At 33.8% G+C, this 22178-nt stretch overlaps 2 protein-coding genes across 4 annotated transcripts in view; both read left to right on the top strand.

Annotated features, from left to right (window-relative positions):
* The window catches only part of LOC110449121, a 93030-nt gene extending 77339 nt beyond the window's left edge, over nucleotides 1-15691 (top strand). For all 3 annotated transcript variants that reach the window (XM_021495756.1, XM_021495758.1, XM_021495759.1), the window contains 8 exons: nucleotides 531-592; nucleotides 883-969; nucleotides 1311-1439; nucleotides 1682-1795; nucleotides 2241-2300; nucleotides 3850-3894; nucleotides 6147-6263; nucleotides 13696-15691. In XM_021495756.1, coding sequence (XP_021351431.1) covers nucleotides 531-592; nucleotides 883-969; nucleotides 1311-1439; nucleotides 1682-1795; nucleotides 2241-2300; nucleotides 3850-3894; nucleotides 6147-6263; nucleotides 13696-13734 — 653 coding nt within the window. In that variant the 3' untranslated portion in view covers nucleotides 13735-15691. The remainder of the gene's footprint in view (nucleotides 1-530; nucleotides 593-882; nucleotides 970-1310; nucleotides 1440-1681; nucleotides 1796-2240; nucleotides 2301-3849; nucleotides 3895-6146; nucleotides 6264-13695) is intronic.
* A 1291-nt stretch (nucleotides 15692-16982) lies between these two features.
* LOC110449126 (fibropellin-1-like) lies at nucleotides 16983-21726 on the top strand. Its single transcript, XM_021495764.1, has 5 exons — nucleotides 16983-17133; nucleotides 17697-17884; nucleotides 18643-18700; nucleotides 20399-20452; nucleotides 21014-21726. Exons 1-5 carry the CDS (start codon nucleotides 17040-17042, stop codon nucleotides 21607-21609), a joined length of 990 nt encoding a protein of 329 aa, XP_021351439.1. The 5' UTR covers nucleotides 16983-17039; the 3' UTR covers nucleotides 21610-21726.
* The last annotated feature ends 452 nt before the right edge of the window (nucleotides 21727-22178 follow it).

A 22178-nucleotide genomic window follows, 5' to 3' on the forward strand; every position in this document is an offset into this window, starting at 1 on the left:
TAAATAGATGGATCTCAACTCGAGGGGAAGGAATCTTAAGTTGTTAAACACGAGGCTTGCCAAATGTTATGTAACGTTAGAATCTGTCCTTAGGGTTTAGATTCTCCATCACATCTCAAAGGGGTGAATGATCCTTGTTTTGTTACCCTGTTGACCCTGTCGTATACTTGACGTTAATGCATTGTTGACGTGACATCCATATTCTCTGTTGTTGTTGTTGACGTGATGCCATAATTGGTTTGACTAGGGCACTATCTTTATAAATCCCATTGCAATCTTTTACTTTAAATTAACATTTTTATTAATAATGTGTAAGCATTTAGCTGTTTTAACAAACTTTCTAGTGACGTATGCCCGAAGTGCAAGCGTCATCATACAGCGCTAAATGTGTGGTCAATGTCTTTAATCACTTACATGATTTGGCAATATCAATTGATTACATTCATAAAGCTGTATAAAAATACCATTTAACTGTTTCGGTTAACGTAATTCAAAGAGTATTATAAAAAAAAATGCGGTATTCTTTTCAGATGTACAGGTGGCACAAAATACACGCAAGGGCAATGAACAAGACCGTCATAAACACGAAAGTGTAAGTAGGAAAATACAATTGGAGGCAACACTTTCAAAATGTCTATGAAAAACTGAAGAAATCGTCTCAGAGGGTGTATAATTCGTCCGACGTTCTGATCCCATACTATATATCCAAGCTTAGAATTCCCTCCTAATACCCATAACTATATAATGATTAACTCTTTTTTTCTCTCGCCCTTTACCCGGGGATTGATAAAAGTCAACATTAGATCACTGCAAATGCAAAATACTTATGGAAGATTTTGTTTGCTTACGCAATAACTTTAACAACAACTATTTGTTTTTTAGCAAAGAGATTATGCGGATATCATCGATTCATATAGGGCACGTCCCCGATCAAAACATCATTTACCTCACAGTGACATATCACGTGCTGTAAGTATAACTGCTTATATTGTATCAAATTATATTTGTTGTTTCACCCATAATAGAGACAAGACTGTCAAATATTACTGTAAAACATGGTATTTCGTGTGAAGTATTTCTAAGAGAACAGATTGTTTGGGGGAAATTGTGGGATTAAAATGATATCATTTAAAGTATACGAATATATTCTCCGGCTAATAATGCATCATAAAAATCGTATTAAGGATTTTAAAGATATTTGACAAAACAAATGAAAATAAAAAATTGTTTACAACAAAGGTAAATGTTAACTTGCCACAGAAAACGAGAACAAATTATTTTGACATACACCTTTATATTGATTAACTCAGAGAGATGGCCGCGTCCCAGTGGATTTCCGTGAAGCTCGGGAGTACCACGAGGAATTAGATGTTGGCTTTTCTAATAATCTGGCCAAGAAGAGACTAGACAGGATGAAAGATTACCAGGAATCTCGTCGGGTAGGTTAACGTTAACAAAGACGTACCCACATGATAAACCTTTAGATAGGTGACTACTTTTTATTGTAAACTTTGCCCTGTTTTTGTTACCATTATAGTTTATTATAATGAAACTTTTTAGTATTTTTTTTTATCAAAATAGGCTGGCACACCTAACTCAATCTTTGACTGAGGAGCTACACTGAAGAGACGAATAAATCAAATAAATATATAGTGAAATTATTATTCTGTTTCTTTTTCAGCATATTGACAAAATGTCAACATACTGGGGGCGATATGGAGGTGGCAACAGGAAAAGCGAACAACATACACACAAGGGAAACCTAGATAACCTTATCAACAATGAAGAGAAAGGAGTAAGTTACTTTTGGAAATAATACAACTTTATCATATTAGCCAGAACCAAACTCCTTTTTTTATCAAAACATCGCGTGTAATTCGTTTGTGAAAATTTAATATCATACAATAGAATGTTAAACCTGTTAAAAAACATTAAAAAGTCAAAAATGTAATTATTGATTAGGTGTGTTCTCCATCTCAGCAAAATTCCTCGCTATGAATCTTGTGAACTCAATTAACATCTCATAATATGGGGTTAGTCTTATGACTCATTTGTATGCTTGTTTGCGAATTCATTTGATTTATTAAGGTAAAAGGTTGAAACTTACTTTTCCCCCTGCATATCTAAATCTGTATGTCAATGGTGATGCGTTAAGTCTTTTTGTACAGAGTGTATATATATCTACCTATATTGACACTAACTGGAAGAGAGCTTACAGTAAACTTTAATTTTGACCCTAGCGTTTCTCCATGACGGATGTTTACGTAAAAGGGAAGGACTGGTCTCAATTCGATGACAAGGTGCGTCCTCGTATGACACACTGATGTTTGGACAAAACTTATCTATGATTAGCATATAACATTAGACTTTGATCTACTTAACGCTGCATGAGTATAACAGGATAATTGCTTCAGTGGGCTTTAATCGGATAACAATAAGTTGATGATTTGTATGCATTTCTTTGAATATCAAAACGCAAGCTAATTATACTACAATATCTATACTAATAACGGAAACAAATATGGTTTGTAAAACTAACATTGTTATGGACTTTCATGCCTCGTTACAAGAAATATATCCTAATAATGTAGTCAAGCTTATCGACATTTTCTACATGTACGATCATTTATTTTACATAATTCATTATTTTACAATGATCGCAGTCCACAGAAACGTTCAAGAACATACCACTTATAGGAATATAGTTTTGTTTATATTGATTCCAATACAACAGACCAAATTTACCGAGATTGTAAACTATAACAGTCATCATGTTATTTTGTTATTTCTCCTAATTTTGCATTATACTTGTGACGCATACATATAACTATCAGATGTAAATCAATAAACCATGTCCGCCAAGTCCCACTTTCATTGCTTGCATGTATTTGCATGAAGGTTTTATAAATGCTGTCGGTGGACAAATTAGATAATGGAAACATCATCAACAATATCAGCTGCTTTACATGCAATGTGTTTGCCATGCTCACTCAAAACATGCGTGTATGTGCGTTGCATGCGTTTGAACCACTCATTAATGAGCTGTCATCAGCTGCATGTTGTAGTCATATTTTTGGATCAGCTTCTTTTTTTATTGCATATTATTTCTATTTATGTGTGTAGATGTAAACTATTGACTGGATCAGTCAAATATTAATGGCCATCATGTACTGTAAACAGACTTATTTAAGTGCGTTATCAAATTTTAACGGTTAAGCGCATTGAATATTTGGAGCATCCAAAAAATATGCTTTAGAGAATAACATACATTAACTTCAATTGGCGCATTGATTATTTACCGCAATTTGAAAAGCGCAAAAATGGGTTAAATAAGACTGTCGCTAAAATATGTACGTTTACAGTAAATAATTAGGGCTGGTTGACTGCCTATTTTACTATTAGTTTTTATATTAAGATGCGTTCAGACCATTTTATGCAACAAATGTTTTTGTGGAAGATATCGTAGAATAGAATCTATGCAATGCTAGCTCTAGACATCCATGGTGATGACATGGTTGTACTGGAACAGATAATGCTTCAGTCACAACAAGTTTAAAACTGAAAAGATATATCATCGACAAGCTTATTTCGTCATGACTTCTTGAGAAAATTACTATAAACATCTGTTTAGTTGAAATGAGACCGTTTTACGTTTCATCTGAAAATTTGGTTCCCGACAGTGATTTAAGCACCAGTTGATTTTTATAATGAACGGTATACGGATATTATGGTCTTAAAATTAAAATTCTTAATATGAGTTCGGAATGCGAAGTGGAGCCTCTTGGGGTCTAAAAAGATGACGAAAGTGTAACAATTGTCAAATAAATGCATCATACATATCTATTTTAGACTCCAGGATGGGATGATTTTACTACAAGGAACGCTGCACCACAAGTAAACAAGCGATTATTCTTACACTAATCATGAAGTACAATGAAACCATGTATGCTGATTTCCTTTTAACATATTTTCCAAAACTATTTCTGTCGTTCTTTTAAAGCAATCTGTTTTTGTTATTGTTTTTTTTAAATTTCAAAATAAGACATTTTCTCTAAAACGATTTAAATATGTTGCTATTTATGCGTGATGGTGGTTTTTGAAATTCGATTGTTAAATTCCTGTTTAGGACCAACGCAAATCAAGTATTGTTCTCAAGACAACAAGAATTATTTCTGGAAATTGTAAACTTTAGATTTAAAATTTCATTTTTAAAATAATAAACCATAAAATTTTAAGGTGCTGTACCAGAAAAGCAAAATGTTGTCATCAACACATGGAATTTTGGTATTATTGATATTGATAACCGTGTATAGGTTTTATCTATCGTTTCAACAAAAGTTTACCATGTAGAAGGGAAATCAGTATACATGTTACGGCAATAGCATTTTGCAGAAAAGAACGGTATAGAAATACACAAAAAGATCAAATGATGATTTGAATATAATTTTCTAGCTATTCATCTGCGAAGTGCTATTAACTAAAATAAGATGATTACATTTGGACAAATAGAAATATAATGAAATATATTCACTATTTGGGAATATTGCTTGTACTGTTTATTATTTATGCGTCATCAAATATGTGTGCATCAGTACATCAAGTGATATGTACATCGGCGTAATGCTTTTGACACTTAATATTATTTCCATTTACCAATGAATAGGTTTCTATTGTTCATATTTAATGCATCAAAAGTGTGTATATTGCCTTGCTAAATGTTATTCTGTACCATGAAATCTTGTGAATCCGTTTTTCGTTATCTCGGAAACAGAATTTTCAGGAAAATGTTAAATGTGTTGGAGCCGAACTTTAAAAAAACAATAATACAAAAACGAAAAAAACAAAAAATCAAACAAAAAAGAATCGCAAGCTTTTTGAAGAAGCGAAAAGCTAAAGATCATAGATCACAAGGTCTCAATATGTTTATACAGATATCTGTTTACGACTGCAGTTGATTATATGGTGCACTTGTTTTGTCGTGTTCGTAACTTCACACCGTGTCGAATTCTACTAATTATTTAAATTATTTAATAAGTTATATCAAATAGTACCACAGTATGATCATGCTACAGCTATCAATATGGGTGAATTATCTTGGATTTTACCATCTGAAAGAGGAACATATGTTAGCTTTTTCTATGAAACTTTGTTCTGTGTAGCTTGTGCTTATTGCTTTCCGTGTTTCATTCGCTCAAGTGTTTACATTAATATGTGTTAATTGGAACATGGGAAACATATATTTGCAGAACGTGTATCCAGAAGTAACTTAAGTGGCTACACCGTAGATTTAGAGTTATTTGAAATTCATGAATACTTAGTACTAATTCATCCAATTCCCCAGATATCGATTTCCTGCCTAATTCGTTTCAAGTATGAACCCTGATGAACCATGTGGCTAAATATTTGCTTTATTCATGCCGAACCCCTGCTTTTCCCCTGCCATTTTGCTGTGCACTATAATACCGTATTGGCTTCGTGATCCCCATTAATGGTAACTTACTCCTGCACATTCCCGAATACAGATTACTGCCAGTTCGCTGTGATACAGAGTACATGTAGTTGTATTATTTCATGATATTATTTTCAAATACATTTGTATTTCATGTCAACAGCTTTTACTAGCTATATACATTTTACTTATTTGTAACGTTTAGATGAAGCATATTTGGGTTTAAAATTACTATTTCAGAGCAAGAAACATTAATATCTGGAATATAATTTCATAATTTACATATATATTTAAAAATGTGTATATGTTTAAAATTATATAATCTAACATTCGAAACATTTCTTTTAACTCACAAACTTATTGAAAATCAAGGGGTATTTTTATCCGTCCGGTTTTGTTTGAATTTAAATGGTGTTGTCAATTTGATAAATAAAACAACTGAAAAACAGTCACTATGTAATAATGGATATCATAGTCTCTATCCCGGTAACTCTTATGAAGAACATTCCGATTCCAATTATCTTATTAGATATAAAAGCTTGCTTCTCTTAAATGATATATACCTCTTAGTGTATGACAGCTCCAAAATGATAAAGAGGAGGCATATAGCATTAGTTGGCAGCATTAGTTATCAACCTTTAGAAATTCTTTGTAGCGGTTGAACGTAGCAGCTTTGATTTGTTTGTTCTGCCAACAGATCACCCCTCGCTATGACTCCAACGACGACCTGTCGCCTAGATACACACGTGTCACCGTGGATAGTCACCACGCTAATCAGTATGACTATCCAATGACAGGTCCTAGCTTTTCTAAGGTACGTCATCACTCGCACGTCATTAACAGTCAATGTGCTTTGTAATGGTTTTAGTATAAGAAGTTATCGAAGCATTCCCTAACACATTATGCATTTTTTTATTTATTTATGCGTCATAAATATGTTGTGCATATAATTGCTGCTAATATCTAACCATTGCTTTTCGAATAATGGTGTTTATACATTGTCCTGACTAGATCTATTTAAGTTAGCCCTGCCTTTCGAATGCATAATTATTTTCTCAGTTGTAACATTTTGCTTATTTTTCATGACAAAGATTACCCCAAACGTTGTCATTTCAGTAGCTCTAGCGAATGCCGCTTTAATGGCTTCATACAATTTGAAGGATATAGGTACATAAAATGTTCTCATAAGTTAATTATAAACACAATAGATGCGTAATTAACTCCCAATCGGTGGCGGTTCCTTCTCTTAATTTTTGTATATGTGTGTGTGGGATGGGTGTGTAATTGATTGAAAGGCACGTCTTTTCCTGTTGTCTTTTGTGTGTCGTTTGTTTGGTGTAATTTGTGTTTGTCAATATTTGTTATTCTGTTTTGATTTTTAAAGATTGGATTTTTTTGCGTGTTTGAATTTTTCGAAGCTTATAAAATTACTTTGATTTTGAATGTCGTTCTAAATAATAAATCCACTTGATTTTGTTGGACAAATATACGACATTTAAAGGTATTGTTCAGACATGAAAACAGCATACCTTATTTCAGTTATTCGATTTAGAAAGATTTTTTAATGTGCTCTTATTGACTTCTAATTTCCATAATGTTGACTTTGATGTAATTCGCACAGTTGATCGGCGTTTGGTGGTCCTCATATCACAGACAGCGTTGTTTGATTATGCAAATATGGTCGATAAATTAATTTTGCACTTGATTTGCAGTAATACGAATGGCCATAAGTATACTTTATATAGTAGCTATATAGATATATAATGAATATAGGTAGTTAATTGATTTGAAGATTGATTGTAATAATACATACATTGAAAAATATTTTGAATATGTGTTCATTCAAACTGACTGATTGACTGTAGTTGTGCGTTTCTAATTGAAGCCAGTAGTTTAAGTCAGTTTATGATAAAACCGATTGAACAAATACATTATTTCCCTTTGTATGCGGCAGCTAATAACTCTGTCTATGTATACAAAAGGAGATAATTCGAAAACAAAACAACGAGAGTAGCTAATACTTAGTACGTAACAAGGAAATAACACCAATAGGAAAAGTGCTTAAATTTTTGTTACAAATAGCAGTATTTATTTAATTACAAAAGTGTTCGACGATCAACCTATGATGAGGTACTGGTGTTTAGTTTTATTAGTAACCTATGATGAGGTACTGGTGTTTAGTTTTATTAGAAACCTATGACGAGGTACTGGTGTTTAGTTTTATTAGTAACCTATGACGAGGTACTGGTATTTAGTTTTATTAGTAACCTATGACGATGTACTGGTGTTTAGTTTTTTAAGTAACCTATGACGAGGTACTGGTGTTAAGTTTCATTAGTAACCTGTGACGAGGTACTGGTGTTTAGTTTTATTAGTAACCTATGACGAGGTACTGGTATTTAGTTTTATTAGTAACCTATGACGAGGTACTGGTGTTTAGTTTTATAAGTAAACTTTGACGAGGTACTTGTGTTTAGTTTTATTAGTTACCTGTGACGAGGTATTGGTGTATAGTTTTATTAGTAACCTATGACGAGGTACTGGTGTTTAGTTTTATAAGTAAACTTTGACGAGGTTCTTGTGTTTAGTTTTATTAGTTACCTGTGACGAGATATTGGTGTATAGTTTTATTAGTAACCTATGACGAGGTATTGGTATTTAGTTTTATTAGTAACCTATGACGAGGTAATGGTGTTTATTTTTTATTAATAACCTATGACCAGGTACTATGACGAGGTACTGGTGTTTAGTTTTATCAGTAACCTATGACGAGGTACTGGAGGTACTGGTATTTAGTTTTATTAGTAACCTATGACGATGTACTGGTGTTTAGTTTTTTAAGTAACCTATGACGAGGTACTGGTGTTAAGTTTCATTAGTAACCTGTGACGAGGTACTGGTGTTTAGTTTTATTAATAACCTATGACGAGGTACTGGTGTTTAGTTCTATTAGTTACCTATGATGAGGTACTGGTGTTTAGCTTTATTAATAACCTATGCGAGGTACTGGTGTTAAGTTTTATTAGTAACCTATGACGAGGTACTTGTGTTTAGTTTTATTAGTAACCTATGACGAGGTATTGGTATTTAGTTTTATTAGTAACCTATGACGAGGTCCTGGTGTTTAGTTTTATTAGTTACCTATGCCGAGGTACTGGTTTTTAGTTTTATTAGTTACCTATGAGGAGGTACTGGTGTTTAGCTTTATAAGTAACCTATGACCAGTTACTGGTGTTTGGTTTTATTAATAACCTATGACGAGGGACTGGTGTTTAGTTTTATTAGATACCTATGACGAGGTACTGGTGTTTAGTTTTATCAGTAACCTATGACGAGGTACTGGAGGTACTGGTATTTAGTTTTATTAGTAACTTATGACGATGTACTGGTGTTTAGTTTTTTAAGTAACCTATGACGAGGTACTGGTGTTAAGTTTCATTAGTAACCTGTGACGAGGTACTGGTGTTTAGTTTTATTAGATACCTATGACGAGGTACTAGTGTTTAGTTTTATTATTAACCTATGACGAGGTACTGGTGTTTAGTTTTATAAGTAACCTATGACGAGGAACTGGTGTTTAGTGTTATCAGTAACCTATGACGAGGTACTGGTGTTTAGTTCTATTAGTTACCTATGATGAGGTACTGGTGTTTAGCTTTATTAATAACCTATGCGAGGTACTGGTGTTAAGTTTTATTAGTAACCTATGACGAGGTTCTTGTGTTTAGTTTTATTAGTTACCTGTGACGAGCTATTGGTGTATAGTTTTATTAGTAACCTATGACGAGGAACTGGTGTTTAGTTTTATTAATAACCTATGACCAGGTACTGGTGTTTAGTATTATTAGTAACCTATGACGAGGTACTGGTATTTAGTTTTATTAGTAACCAATGACGAGGTACTGGTGTTTAGTTTTATAACTAAACTTTGACGAGGTACTTGTGTTTAGTTTTATTAGTAACCTATGACGAGGTACCTGTGTTTAGTTTTATTAATAACCTATGACGAGGTACTGGTGTTTAGTTCTATTAGTTACCTATGATGAGGTACTGGTGTTTAGTTTTATTAATAACCTATGCGAGGTACTGGTGTTAAGTTTTATTAGTAACCTATGACGAGGTACTTGTGTTTAGTTTTATTAGTAACCTATGACGAGGTAATGGTGTTTATTTTTTATTAGTAACCTATGACCAGGTACTGGGGTTTAGTTTTATTAGTTACCTATGTGGTGTTTAGTTTTATTAGTAACCTATGACGAGGAACTGGTGTTTAGTGTTATCAGTAACCTATGACGAGGTACTGGTGTTTAGTTCTATTAGTTACCTATGATGAGGTACTGGTGTTTAGTTTTATTAATAACCTATGACCAGTTACTGGTGTTTAGTTTTATTAGTTACCTATGACTAGTTTTATTAGTAACCTATGACGAGGTAATGGTGTTTATTTTTTATTAGTAACCTATGACCAGGTACTGGTGTTTAGTGTTATTAGTAACCTATGACGAGGTACTGGTGTTTATTTTTTCTTAATAACCTATGACCAGGTACTGGTGTTTAGTATTATTAGTAACCTATGACGAGGTACTGGTATTTAGTTTTATTAGTAACCTATGACGAGGAACTGGTGTTTAGTTTTATTAGTAACCTATGACGAGGTACTGGTGTTTATTTTTTATTAGTAACCTATGACCAGGTACTGGTGTTTAGTTTTATTAGTTACCTATGCCGAGGTACTGGTGTTTAGTTTTATTAGTAACCTATGCCGAGGTACTGATGTTTAGTTTTATTAATAACCTATGACGAGGTACTTGTGTTAAGTTTTATTAGTAACCTATGACGAGGTACTTGTGTTTAGTTTTATTAGTAACCTATGACGAGGAACTGATGTTTAGTTTTATTAATAACCTATGACGAGGTACTGGTGTTAAGTTTTATTAGTAACCTATGACGAGGTACTTGTGTTTAGTTTTATTAGTAACCTATGACGAGGAACTGGTGTTTAGTTTTATTAGTAACCTATGACGAGGTACTTTTGTTTAGTTTTATTAGTATCTCATTGACTGCATATATTCAAGCAAATTATTATGACAGCTGTTATACCTTAATCAAGTCGTTCGAATTCATTTCTGCTAAAAAAGAACGAATGATCAACAGAAGAGCCATGCTTAGAAGTGAAATTCGAACACAAACAATAGGGATATCATGCTTTAAATATCTTAAAAGCTTAGATATTTCAAATGCAGTAGCCCTGCAGTTTGTAAGTGAACGTTGCAGATAAGGAATACGACCAATATTGCTTTGATCAAGTCCACTCGTCTAAGAGGGGTATATCATCTACGTTCAGCTTTTTAAAAAAATACGCGTTTTTAGTTTTGAAAGTTTTCTCTCGGGTTCATGAAGTTTAAAAAGCGTCATATCCAGGGATCAAACGTCAATGTTTTTACTAGTCGATATGCTGAAGATAATCATAGTTTCCATTTATTGCTGTATATCATTTCAAGATTTGATGAAGGGGATAAATTAAAAAAAATATGTTCGGAAGTAAGCAACATAAGGCGTGTTAGCATTATTAATGTACAGTCGAATCTGCTCAAACGACCATCTGTATTCAACGACCATCTGTTTCATGCGACCACTTTTCATTCCTCCCGACCTTTTTTACTATGTAATTCAACTGTATTAAAGCGACCATCTGTCTAACGCGACTTTTGATTTTGATTGCGCGAGTGTCCTGCTAGGCAATGTAACCTTTAACCCTACGATGTTCACGAAAGCACTCTCGTGCGAAATTCTTATTATTATCAGCGCAAATGCCCACTAAATATGCTTATGTTAGCATACATATCGTTGCTAATTCCTCATCAATATTAAACGCCTTTAATAACATCCCTGAACTTCTCAACGCCAAAGCACTGACGACAACAATACCGGTCCGTTTTACAGCAACATGCTGTCGGCTTTATTTAGGTATTTATTTTAACTGGATTCTCTCTCCAGTTTCCATCGTAAAATAAAGGAATATTACACGTGGACCCTTCTGTTGGACCAACACAGGAACGGCTATCATTTCAACAACAATATATTTCGTAGCAATTAGGTTAGCTTAAATCATGGTAATTACCGAAAACACAGTCGTGTAAGTTGAAAACTTCAACAAGTCTCCGTCGATCTTTTGTTCTGGGTGAAATGAAAATTCTTTTCAATCACTCTTTGTTGTTTGTTTACTGTCATAATTATCCCTCGACTATTGTTTATTTATTCACCTGATCTGTTGAACGATGTTGTTTTAAACTACCTGTACGTGCGCTTCGGGCGGTGGTCTGTTTACAGTTGTCTGAATAAGGAGTCGTTTGGTTATAGACGGTTGTGTGTACAAAATATGGTCAAACTTTATTAAACGACCACTTTTAATAAACGACCGTTTTTTTAATTTCCCTTGTGTGGTCGCTTAATACAGATTCCAGTGTATCTTGGTTCAGTGTGATTGTTTATCTAGGTCATGTTGCTTTACTATCATAACTGTTCTCAACATGATATATTTATTATTTTTAGATGTGACTATTAATACTAAGTTGTGTTAGTAATTACATCCATCAAGAGTTCATTTATTTGAATTATAAATCACCATAGACAATAGTGTAGGTGCAATTGTATCGATACCGCCTTAAGAGAGCCAATGGAAATGTTTCGTTGTATTTCTTCTGTACGCAATTTAGCTATCATTACTTTCAGATTTTGAATTTGGTTCACACGATTAATGTAATCCCATGACATTTTCATTCGTCAAAATATGAAACTGAAATTGAATTTTAACAGCTTTTTCAGGAACATCAGTTTTGCTACTCTCTTGTTTTGCTTTTTTTTTTTTTTGTGGAGACGGAACCATGCAAATGTTGAATGTCGGAATGTTTTATTGTAGGTGAACGCATATTTCTTTTACCAACTATATTAAGCATGTATGGCGATGGATCGGGGGTGTTGGTTCTTTTGAACGTGGAAAAGAGAAAGTAGCTTCTATTTTTTCTCTTTAATAATAAAGCTTGAAATACGCAAATTCCAATGTTAGCAGGTCAGTTGTGCTAATATGACAGAGATGGATGTTTTGAAAAGCATGACTACATATGTTCGAAGATATTTCGTTTTCCGGTTCATTGCTTAATATTCCTAGTAGCTGAAAAGTTTTACATTCTACACCACCGTAACGAAGTTAAGGGGTATCATACTAAAATCATGGTGTGCATGTATGTCAATCTTTAAGCAGAGGTTATCCTCCCTGGACATCTCCTTCACTTTTCATCTCAATTTCTTGAAAATCTGGGGAGGTAGTCACTACACTCTGAAGTTGTGAATCTGTGATTTCTTTTCTCGATCCGGATATCTAAAATAAGTATAACGTCTCTTTTGACTTAAAAATTTTTTCGTATCCTACATAGGATTGTCGTTGGGCATACACCTCCTGACGTTATTTCTGTATGTTTATGAATCTCTACATCTATAATTAGAAAAGCTTTGTAGTTGTACATATGCATTTTTTGCATTTTAACGATTTCTTTAATGGAATCATGTTTTTTTTTTATAATTTCCGTCGATGAAATATTTCTTAAGCGTTCCAGATTACCTTTTTGACTGATATCTATGAAACTTGGGAAACATGATAGGTATCATATTCATTTGTTTGGATTACGGCTTGTTTCTTACTCTAAATATGTTCGGTTGGTATTATTTAGCCTGTGTTTTACTATTCAATTTCACGTATTGTTAGTTATTTCCAAGTTGTATTATGATTCGATATCAAGAGAAAGGATTAGAATAAATCTAAGATTAAATAGGATGAATAAATATTTTAACATGATTAAAAATATAAAGATAATTGAATACATTGTGCAAGTATTCTTCACTTCATTAATATGATACGCAATGTTTCTGAAAGTTTGCTTAAGTTTCATTATTTTGTCATCTCCAATATTGGTTCATTATTTGTATTTCAGTGTAATCTTTTTCATCTTTCTTTAAGTAACAAGCGTTTTGTGTAGTTCCTGTATATTCTTTTTTTTGGGGTTTTTTTTTTTTCTTTTTTTTTTTCCTATTCTTTAACAATACAATTTCAGGAAGTTTTAAAATATGTTTATCGCCACTGGAGTGCTTTGTATTTATCAGAGGTGCTGTTGAGGGTGTGGGGTTTTCTGCACGGTAAAAAGATTACATGTTCATGCAAAGATGATATATTATGTATTTTGTCTTTTCAGAAGTACTATGAGATGAAATCGCCGTGGGCGCCACACTAAGATGACACTTACCTCCATTGATAACCACTAGAAGACTCCCAGTAACGCGTAGACAGAATTTCAAATAACATGTATCAAAATGTTCTTTACAGATCGAAGTGAAATGAATTTGTGATACATAAAAGTAAAAGGACACTTTCAAACAGCATGGTACCCTACGAGGTATACCACAGTGATTTGGTTGTGGATTTCATTATATAATTTCGCAGAAGAAAGCACTGTTTATAAGTTTGAGATGGGTCGTCCTGGATACCGAGAGATATTTCAAAGGAGTGGCTATAACTGGTACATAGGAAATTTCCATACATAGTTTGGTTGTTATGGGGACACATTCTGTATTATTAGGGAAACTCATATGTATAGATAATAAGTCAGGAATAGACGTTCATACAATGTTGTCAGTATTCAGAACTTTTCGTGCGTACGTAAATTGAGTATAGGTAAATATTCACACTATAACTCTTACAGTTATATACGTACGTCCTATTTGGAGAGTATTAACAATTCGATTTTATAAATTAGCTTGTTTAGTATGTGATGTATTATGCGGTAACGGTTCTGAGATCATTGTGTTGTCCATCCTGTGAACACTACACGAGCTGCCCGTAGTCGTACATTGTACGAAAGGTTGTCATCCTGTATTTTGACTCTTCGTTTGAATACGTTATCATAGTGGTAAACTTGTAAACAGAAATTTGTAAATAGTTATACATCTGTATAAATCATGCTGATGGATTTGTATTTATCTTTTGTATTGTTATTAAGTCTACGTTATGGAATAAAAATATTCTTTTTATCATTTATGCGTATTTTGCATCAGGAAACTGTAAATAGTTAAATTCGATTGATATTTCATTAAGATTATTTTTTCTATATGGAAATGTATGAATATTTGTAGATGTTAAAAGAATGCACGCTATATGTACTCATGGTTAAGTCATTTGTTTTAACTGTTCAGTTACATGTGTGACAAAATCACACTAAAATTATCTGTAAATGAGGAAAAAATATGAACAGTCTTAAATATGTTCATGTCACGGAAAATGATCGATGGTAAATGATATATAATTGGTAGCTAAGTGGGTTGCTTAGTGGATGATATCGTTGAGGATTGTATATCCCTTTTCAATGCATGGAAAGCATTAAGATATGTAAACGTTTCTGAAAGCAGAACCTGGATTTCGATATTGAGTAAAAAATCTTGTTCCAAAGGTTATACGATTAGTTGTATAAAATATCATTAAATAGTGTTTTGATACATTACCCTGACCTGATTTTGTGATAAATATCATTGTTTTTGTTTTGATGTGGATATCCTGTAAAGGCCATGTAAAGGCCGATTCTTGTGTATAATGTATGAGACCGAACGGGTGATGTTCATATATATATACCCGTCTGTGATATGTACTGTTTTGTTCATGTCTTAAAATCAAGACACTTTGATATCAGCCATCCATCACGGAATCTCGTTGTAAATTTTTAAAGCAAATTTGATTCCATTCGCCTGCGTGTAAAGATATAATTGTATTTAATTACTTTCGCAATTATCATCATATTTGATCAAAAGGATAATCATTCATAGCAATTTTCTCGTGGATGTAACACTGTGTTGCGTTTATTCAATTATCTGTGATAAACTAGCATGCATTTTTTTAATTTTTCTCTTACATGTCATCTATTTATTTTTCAGTTTTGATTGAAGGAAATACCATGTACATTTCTCGTTGATATATAATTAACCGTCCTTCGTTATTTCTGTTTAGGTTTTTTAATGAATGCGTTTTAACATATTACATAGTATTTATTTCATAATATATATTTTTACAAAACACTATCATTATATGTGGATTATATGCATATATCTGATATACGTGGTGAAATCTATACTTCAAAGTTAAAAGAGTAAGCATAAGTAACAGCATTACTTGCATTTTCTATGCAAATAAACATTTCACTCGATTTTAGCGTCTTCTTTGTTTGTACCAATAAACCAGTGTTGATATTGACAAAGGAAGTAATGGATTCTATGATCACAGACACTCCAGGTAATATAACTGTTTTTACAGTTTTAACGTGTTTACTGATGACTGGGCAATCTAAAAGTATCACCATAGTAATCTAAACACAAACACAGTATCATTTAATCGGATCACATAATTCTGACTAAGGTAAACTAGAGGTTTCTATGGAGACATCACCGAAAGAAAAATTGAATATCTCGAGAAATATTATGCATATTGATGTTCAGTATGTTGATTCTGTGGATTTTCTCCATCGTTTACACCGGTTTGCTTCCATATCAAAATTCATTTCTAGCTTCCATTGAACTAGAATAGGAATAAAAGAGGATATCCGATTCCATACTTGTTGTAATTTCTTTGATGGGAGAAATACTTATAGCATACTCATGGTAATCTTTAAAGACAATGGGCATGGTCTGTGTCAAATGTTACATAAAGTAACAATCACTAGAACAGTTTGCCATCCGCCTAGAATGTATTTATTATCGCAAGAACTTCAATATCGAACAATTGTTTCCTAAGGCAAAGTTCAAAGTTACAAGTTTACGTTAAGGAAACAAATATCAAAGTAATAATTATTAAGGTGTTAATTACACAGTTTAGGGTAACAATTAATGTTCGTTCTTTCCACCACTAGTACTGTTTTAAAAATCCAATTTCAAAGCAAATATACTGTATACCGCCATATCAGTGGCAAAAATTCCTAAAATCTTTTAATTTGTATTTTACCCGATAATACTTAACAAAATCGGGTGTTCATTTGTCTTTCCACTTACCTGAACTTCACAAAAGCATCATCTTAATGCTAAACATGCTACTCTGTATTAAATACAATCGCCACTTCACACTCGGCATCCTGTGGGTCACCAGATGAGAATATTGTGCTGATGTTTTTCAGCAAAAGAAATATGAATGCAAGAAATATATTGACACAATACGTGTATGACATTCCTGCTGTGGAAATACTGACAGCGCCACTATGTACACTCTTAAAAGAAATCAATATTAAAAATTGCAAAGATTTCCAGAGCGGAAAAACTTTACAGGATTCAGTACGCGATAATGGTTAATGTACATGTATGTCCCTTACTCAAAAATGTAGGCATACCTTCAAGATATCGGAGACTAGGGCAACACACTTGTTATCTCTATATCAACAGTAATCCCCATAACCTGTGTTGGTCACCACGACTGCAAAGACAAGTCTAGCCCATTGTTAACTTGTAGAGATAAAACCACTTGCTTATCTAGATAACAATCCACATATCTTGGAACTACAACATCATGGAGCTGATTGCGTATTGGAATTTTGTTCTCAGTATTTTGTTCATTTTCCCATATGTTTTTACAGACAACAGCTGTATTCTTCATGCAGACTGTAAGTAATATCTTATTTTTATCTAACAAACCGGACTGAAGTTGCACTAACTCATAGTACCGGCATTCTTATAATGAACTTTATATCCGGTATGAAGTATAATATCATGGTTATATGTTTGATATGTGAGCAGCCGACATTTTTCCTCGTAAAACAGGAAATAAAGTAAGGAATTGAAATTTACATATTTGACATTTATATATTTTGAAATAAGAATTAAAAAACGGCGAACGATACGATTTCAATTTTCAAATAACCTTTTTAGATACAAAATTTCACTTCAAAACAATGCTGTAAAATCAGGTAGTTTCGTTAGGCCCATGATTTGTGGTTTCCCGACAATACACCATTTTGTGGGTACATGAATTTGTGGAGTACGAATACCCACTGAAACGGGGAATTGCTTTATATCAGACTTGTAATTACTTCGTGGACCTCTAAATTCGTTGATGAAAATTACCCACGAAATTTAACGAAATTAGAAAGCCAACGAAAATAAGTGATTTCACAGTAATCATTAGAAATCTTCTTGTGTCTTTCCATATGTCCAATATAATTTACAGCATTTGAGTCTCAGTTTTGTGACCTGAAAGATGAGATTACAGCAATGAGTGCAAAGTACTCTGACCTAACACAGGCACAAAAAGACATCGCTAACCTGAAACATACGGTCCAGTCACAGACTGCCAGGATACTGGACAATGGGAATGCCATAGCCTCTTACCAAAACTCCAAAAACCTCACCGATCAGGTAATAAAATATTCTTTATATATAACCATAAGCCACATAACCTCTAACCAGAACTCCACATGGTTAGGTAATAAAATCTTCTTTTTGTGCAAAACCATAACACCACAAAACATCACAGAGCAGATCAAATACTCAAAGCTATGTACAAAAAGAGAAATATATGAATAAAAAAATACGTCGAATAAAATCATGAAAACCGCACAAACTTTCGATATGAAAACACATGTCAAACGCAAATAGCAAACAATCGAAGAGAATTTACACTCGCGTAGCAAGGAAAACGCAAATCAACATACAATTTTCGAATTTCATTACACGTTTCCTATGTTTTTTGATCATTATTGACAGATCACGTAATATTTTAGATGAAACGGATTTTTTTTCAGATTCGACTTAAATTAGCCATTGTGTAGTTCTTAATTTCTTTCCTATATGATTGAAGAACTATATCAATTTCAAAACAAACATGTGCAGTAGTAGCAAAAGTACATATGCCTGAGTTTAACACTGTTCGGTATTCAGTTTAAAATCAAGTCGGTTTTTGAAACCTGTAGTAAATGAAATTTAAAAAAAAAGAATGGATGCTAATTAACTCTTCTTTGAAACAGGAATTGATAACTTTTGTACCAAAATCGAACACAAATACATTAATATATCATAACGATGAGAAGAGAAGAGTTGTCTCCCCTGACATGTGATTAAATATTTTCAGACAACATTGCAAATACTTAAGTTCATTATAACATTACTGCCTATAGGTTGGACAGCTGCAGAAAATGGTAACGGATTTACTCAACAGAACAGCGGAAATAGAAGGTACATAATACACACAAATATAAACATTATACAGATGTACATTTACATTCATTTTCTATGTTTTGGAAACGTGTCATGTGTCCGAATGCTAAAAAGGATCATCAAAAGCCGCAGGTTATGTGATAGTTAAATACCGAAATAGAACAACAGCACAACGCTGACAAATGGGATGAAATAATACTGGGTAAACGTGGGAGGAAAACACGACATTGTTTAACATAACTGAGGTGAACGGGAGGGAAATATGGCGAGTTATTTCATGACCATGTGATCACCGCAATTTGAGCATTATATCTCGAGCAGAATAGTTTTCAAAGTTTAGGAAGAAAACAGGGCACTACAGCGATATTATATTCAAATCAATTAGCCAAGTTAAACAAACATAATAAACATCATTCTTTTGTGGTGGAAATTCATTTTGTCAGTTTTAAAAAAGAAATATCTATTTAGGACCATGTCATATACACGTTTTATAAATTGACTTGATGAACATTGAAGGGGTGTCAAAAATACCTCAGCCTATCATAGTCCAAGTTAGCAATATTTAATTTAAATCAGCCGAAAAATATCGGTTGTCATGGTATGATCAATTGCACAAGTGAAAGTTAAAAGTCTGTTTGATAGAACTGGAGAAACCAACATGTGTTTGATATGTTTCCCCTATGCAGAACGTCGTTTTAATTCCGAGATATGCCATGCTCATTGAGGTTAAATTCACCGACACGAAATATACAGTTAAAGTGACATTTTTCCCGCTATTTGCACCCAGCCCTGTTCCATGTCGGGGTCAAACCTTCATTTATTTTATTAAAAATATGGCCAGGAATTCTCTAATCTGAATGAGGGTTAATCTTCTCCACCTCCACCAAACAACTTGTGGTTTTTATTCATACAGCATGTAATTTTCGTGTCCAAGCGGTGCTTAATGACAAACGAAGTGAAATTACCTTCAACCATACTCGAGAATAGGCATTGAAAGACCCTTTTCCCCATTTATGTCCATCCTTTTTGCCCCAGAGACTGGAATGCAATGTATGTCTCACCAACATGGCAATACGGTAGAAAAAAGATAAACTTAAGGTGCGCTAAGGTAGACAGGAGTAGTTAATACTGTAAAAAGGGTAAAAGAGAAAAGGACATATGTTCTAGTTTGTGTAGAAGATCCGTGTTCCCAATTGATGATGGCATAGACGCAAGCTCTCGATTCTTCATTGAAAACCACATTGGTCATCTTGAACGCTTATATCCCCTAAACCTGTATACACATTATTCTAAAGACGTTTTCTGAAGATAAATGCTGATACACATCTTTAAATCATAAATCAAAGTTGATTATCCACACATTTGTTTCGTTGTTTTTTGCGAAATGTTTTTATTTTTATGACATTTTAATAATGATCATGAATGTTATTATAAGAAAGATTGATGTTACTTATTGTCTATTGTGTTTGATGCATTCAACAAGAAGACATTGGTTGAAAATAAGAAACCCAGGAAAAAGTCATATCTATTTCGTTAAGTAAAATGTTGAACAATCGTATAAGCAAAAATATGTATAAATTAAAGTTTATATTTCCATATCGCAGTATAATTTATGGTTGGGTAAGGACGGTTGGTAAAGCAGACGTTGTATACGACACACTTTCCAATTCAACACGTAAAACGTTCGTTATGTAACATGTTTGTTTTGTTGAACAGCAAAGGTTACAGGTCCTGTAAAGGCGTGCGACTCCAGTCCCTGTTACAACAATGGTAAGTTATCAAACAAAATCATTGCCGAAGTAAGATAAGTCTTTGATTGCTGTTTGCCATCTCTTCTCGTTTATTTTTTCTCTCTTATCATAAAATCGATTTTATGCTAATTCACAGTGTGTGGTTTTTTTTAAACTGATAAAGCTTTACTTATGTGTCGGTCTTTCGTTCCATCCGGCTTTGTTAACCCCTTTCGTTTGATACACTTTTACATCCTGCTTTAATCAACTTCTTACCGACTTGTTAACCATCTCTCTTTACCGACCCCATTTGATCCTTCCGTTATGTTCTAAAATCTGGGATCGCCACTGTGTTGGCATTCTTACCCAATTGCTGAGGGGATTTGCGTGGAATTTGACAATGTCTTGATTGGGGGATACTTAAATACCGACCTACCTCGGCATTTTCTATAATTACTTTTTAAAAAGCCAATGTGATGTTTATGCTAAAACTGACAGATTTTTTCACTCAAGTTTTGCATTTGTGTTTACAATTTATATAACGCATATTGCTATTTTGAAATATTTTATTGACAGAACTGTTTTATTTCTGTTTCTTTAGCTTCCTGTCTAGAACTGACAGGCGGCTATTACTGTGCATGCCAAGGGAATTTCACCGGGAGACATTGCGAACAAGAAGACCATTGTGCAATATCTCCTTGTCAACATGGTGGCACATGCTACAGCAACGCCATTTCTTACATCTGTAATTGCACCGTCGATTATGGCGGCCCAACATGTAGTAACAAGCTGAACCCCTGTGACACGAACCCGTGTCTGAACGGGTTGTGTACACCACTGAACGACACCTTTCACTGTTCGTGTGATGCAGGATTCTCGGGCGTCAATTGTAACACGTCATTAGTAACCTCTAGCCCTGTAGTCCCCTCCTCTACTTCCGGTGCCATAGTGACGTCAGCGGCAATCAATACAACTGAACCGCCGACTACCTTGCCGAGTGTTTGTGACGGCCAGCCTAAGTGTAACCCTCCCGCCACCTGTGTGCCTAGCCCAAACTCTAACGATTTTAAGTGCGAGTGTCCCCAGACGCCCGAGACTTTGGCGGATGCGTGCTGGGAACCTTCCTACTTAGAACCTTTTGGATTCTGCTGCAGAGTCAACATTTGTGTTATCCCAAAGCCAGATCCGGAATGTTGATATCGAATTAAATTTGCTGACAGCTAGACAGATGTCATTACGAGGGTACATAGGTGCGATAACATCGGACCTCCGTTACCTCAACTTACCTACTGCATGTTTAGTAAAACAGTGAAACAGTAAAATGTGTTTGATTTATATGTTCTTTTTCATTGATAAAATAATTAATATTTTCTCTCATAGTCAGATGCATGCTTTTGGTATCCATAAAAGTCAACACCACCCTGAATCTTAGTTAGTAGCAATTCATGCATTATATTACAACTGTTCGAAAAGTATATGGAATTATACAATTGTTTCATTGGTACTGCGGGGAACAGTCAAATTATTGACTCGGGGTAGCAGGGAAAACCTAGGGAACTGTTGGCCGAGGGCAACAGTTCCTTAGGTATTCCCTGCTACCGAGGGTCAAGGATTTGATTGTTCCCCCAGTACCAATGAAACAAATGATTTATTACCTGACTCTCTATTAAAGAAACTAATGAAACAAATGATGTATTATCACCAGACGAAAACAAACAAATCTGTAACAAAAAGACGCTTGAGTCGAGCCGCCGACGGTAAATTTG

This window comes from Mizuhopecten yessoensis, unplaced genomic scaffold (assembly GCF_002113885.1).
Source record: "Mizuhopecten yessoensis strain PY_sf001 unplaced genomic scaffold, ASM211388v2 scaffold4505, whole genome shotgun sequence".
NCBI classification, from domain to species: domain Eukaryota; kingdom Metazoa; phylum Mollusca; class Bivalvia; order Pectinida; family Pectinidae; genus Mizuhopecten; species Mizuhopecten yessoensis.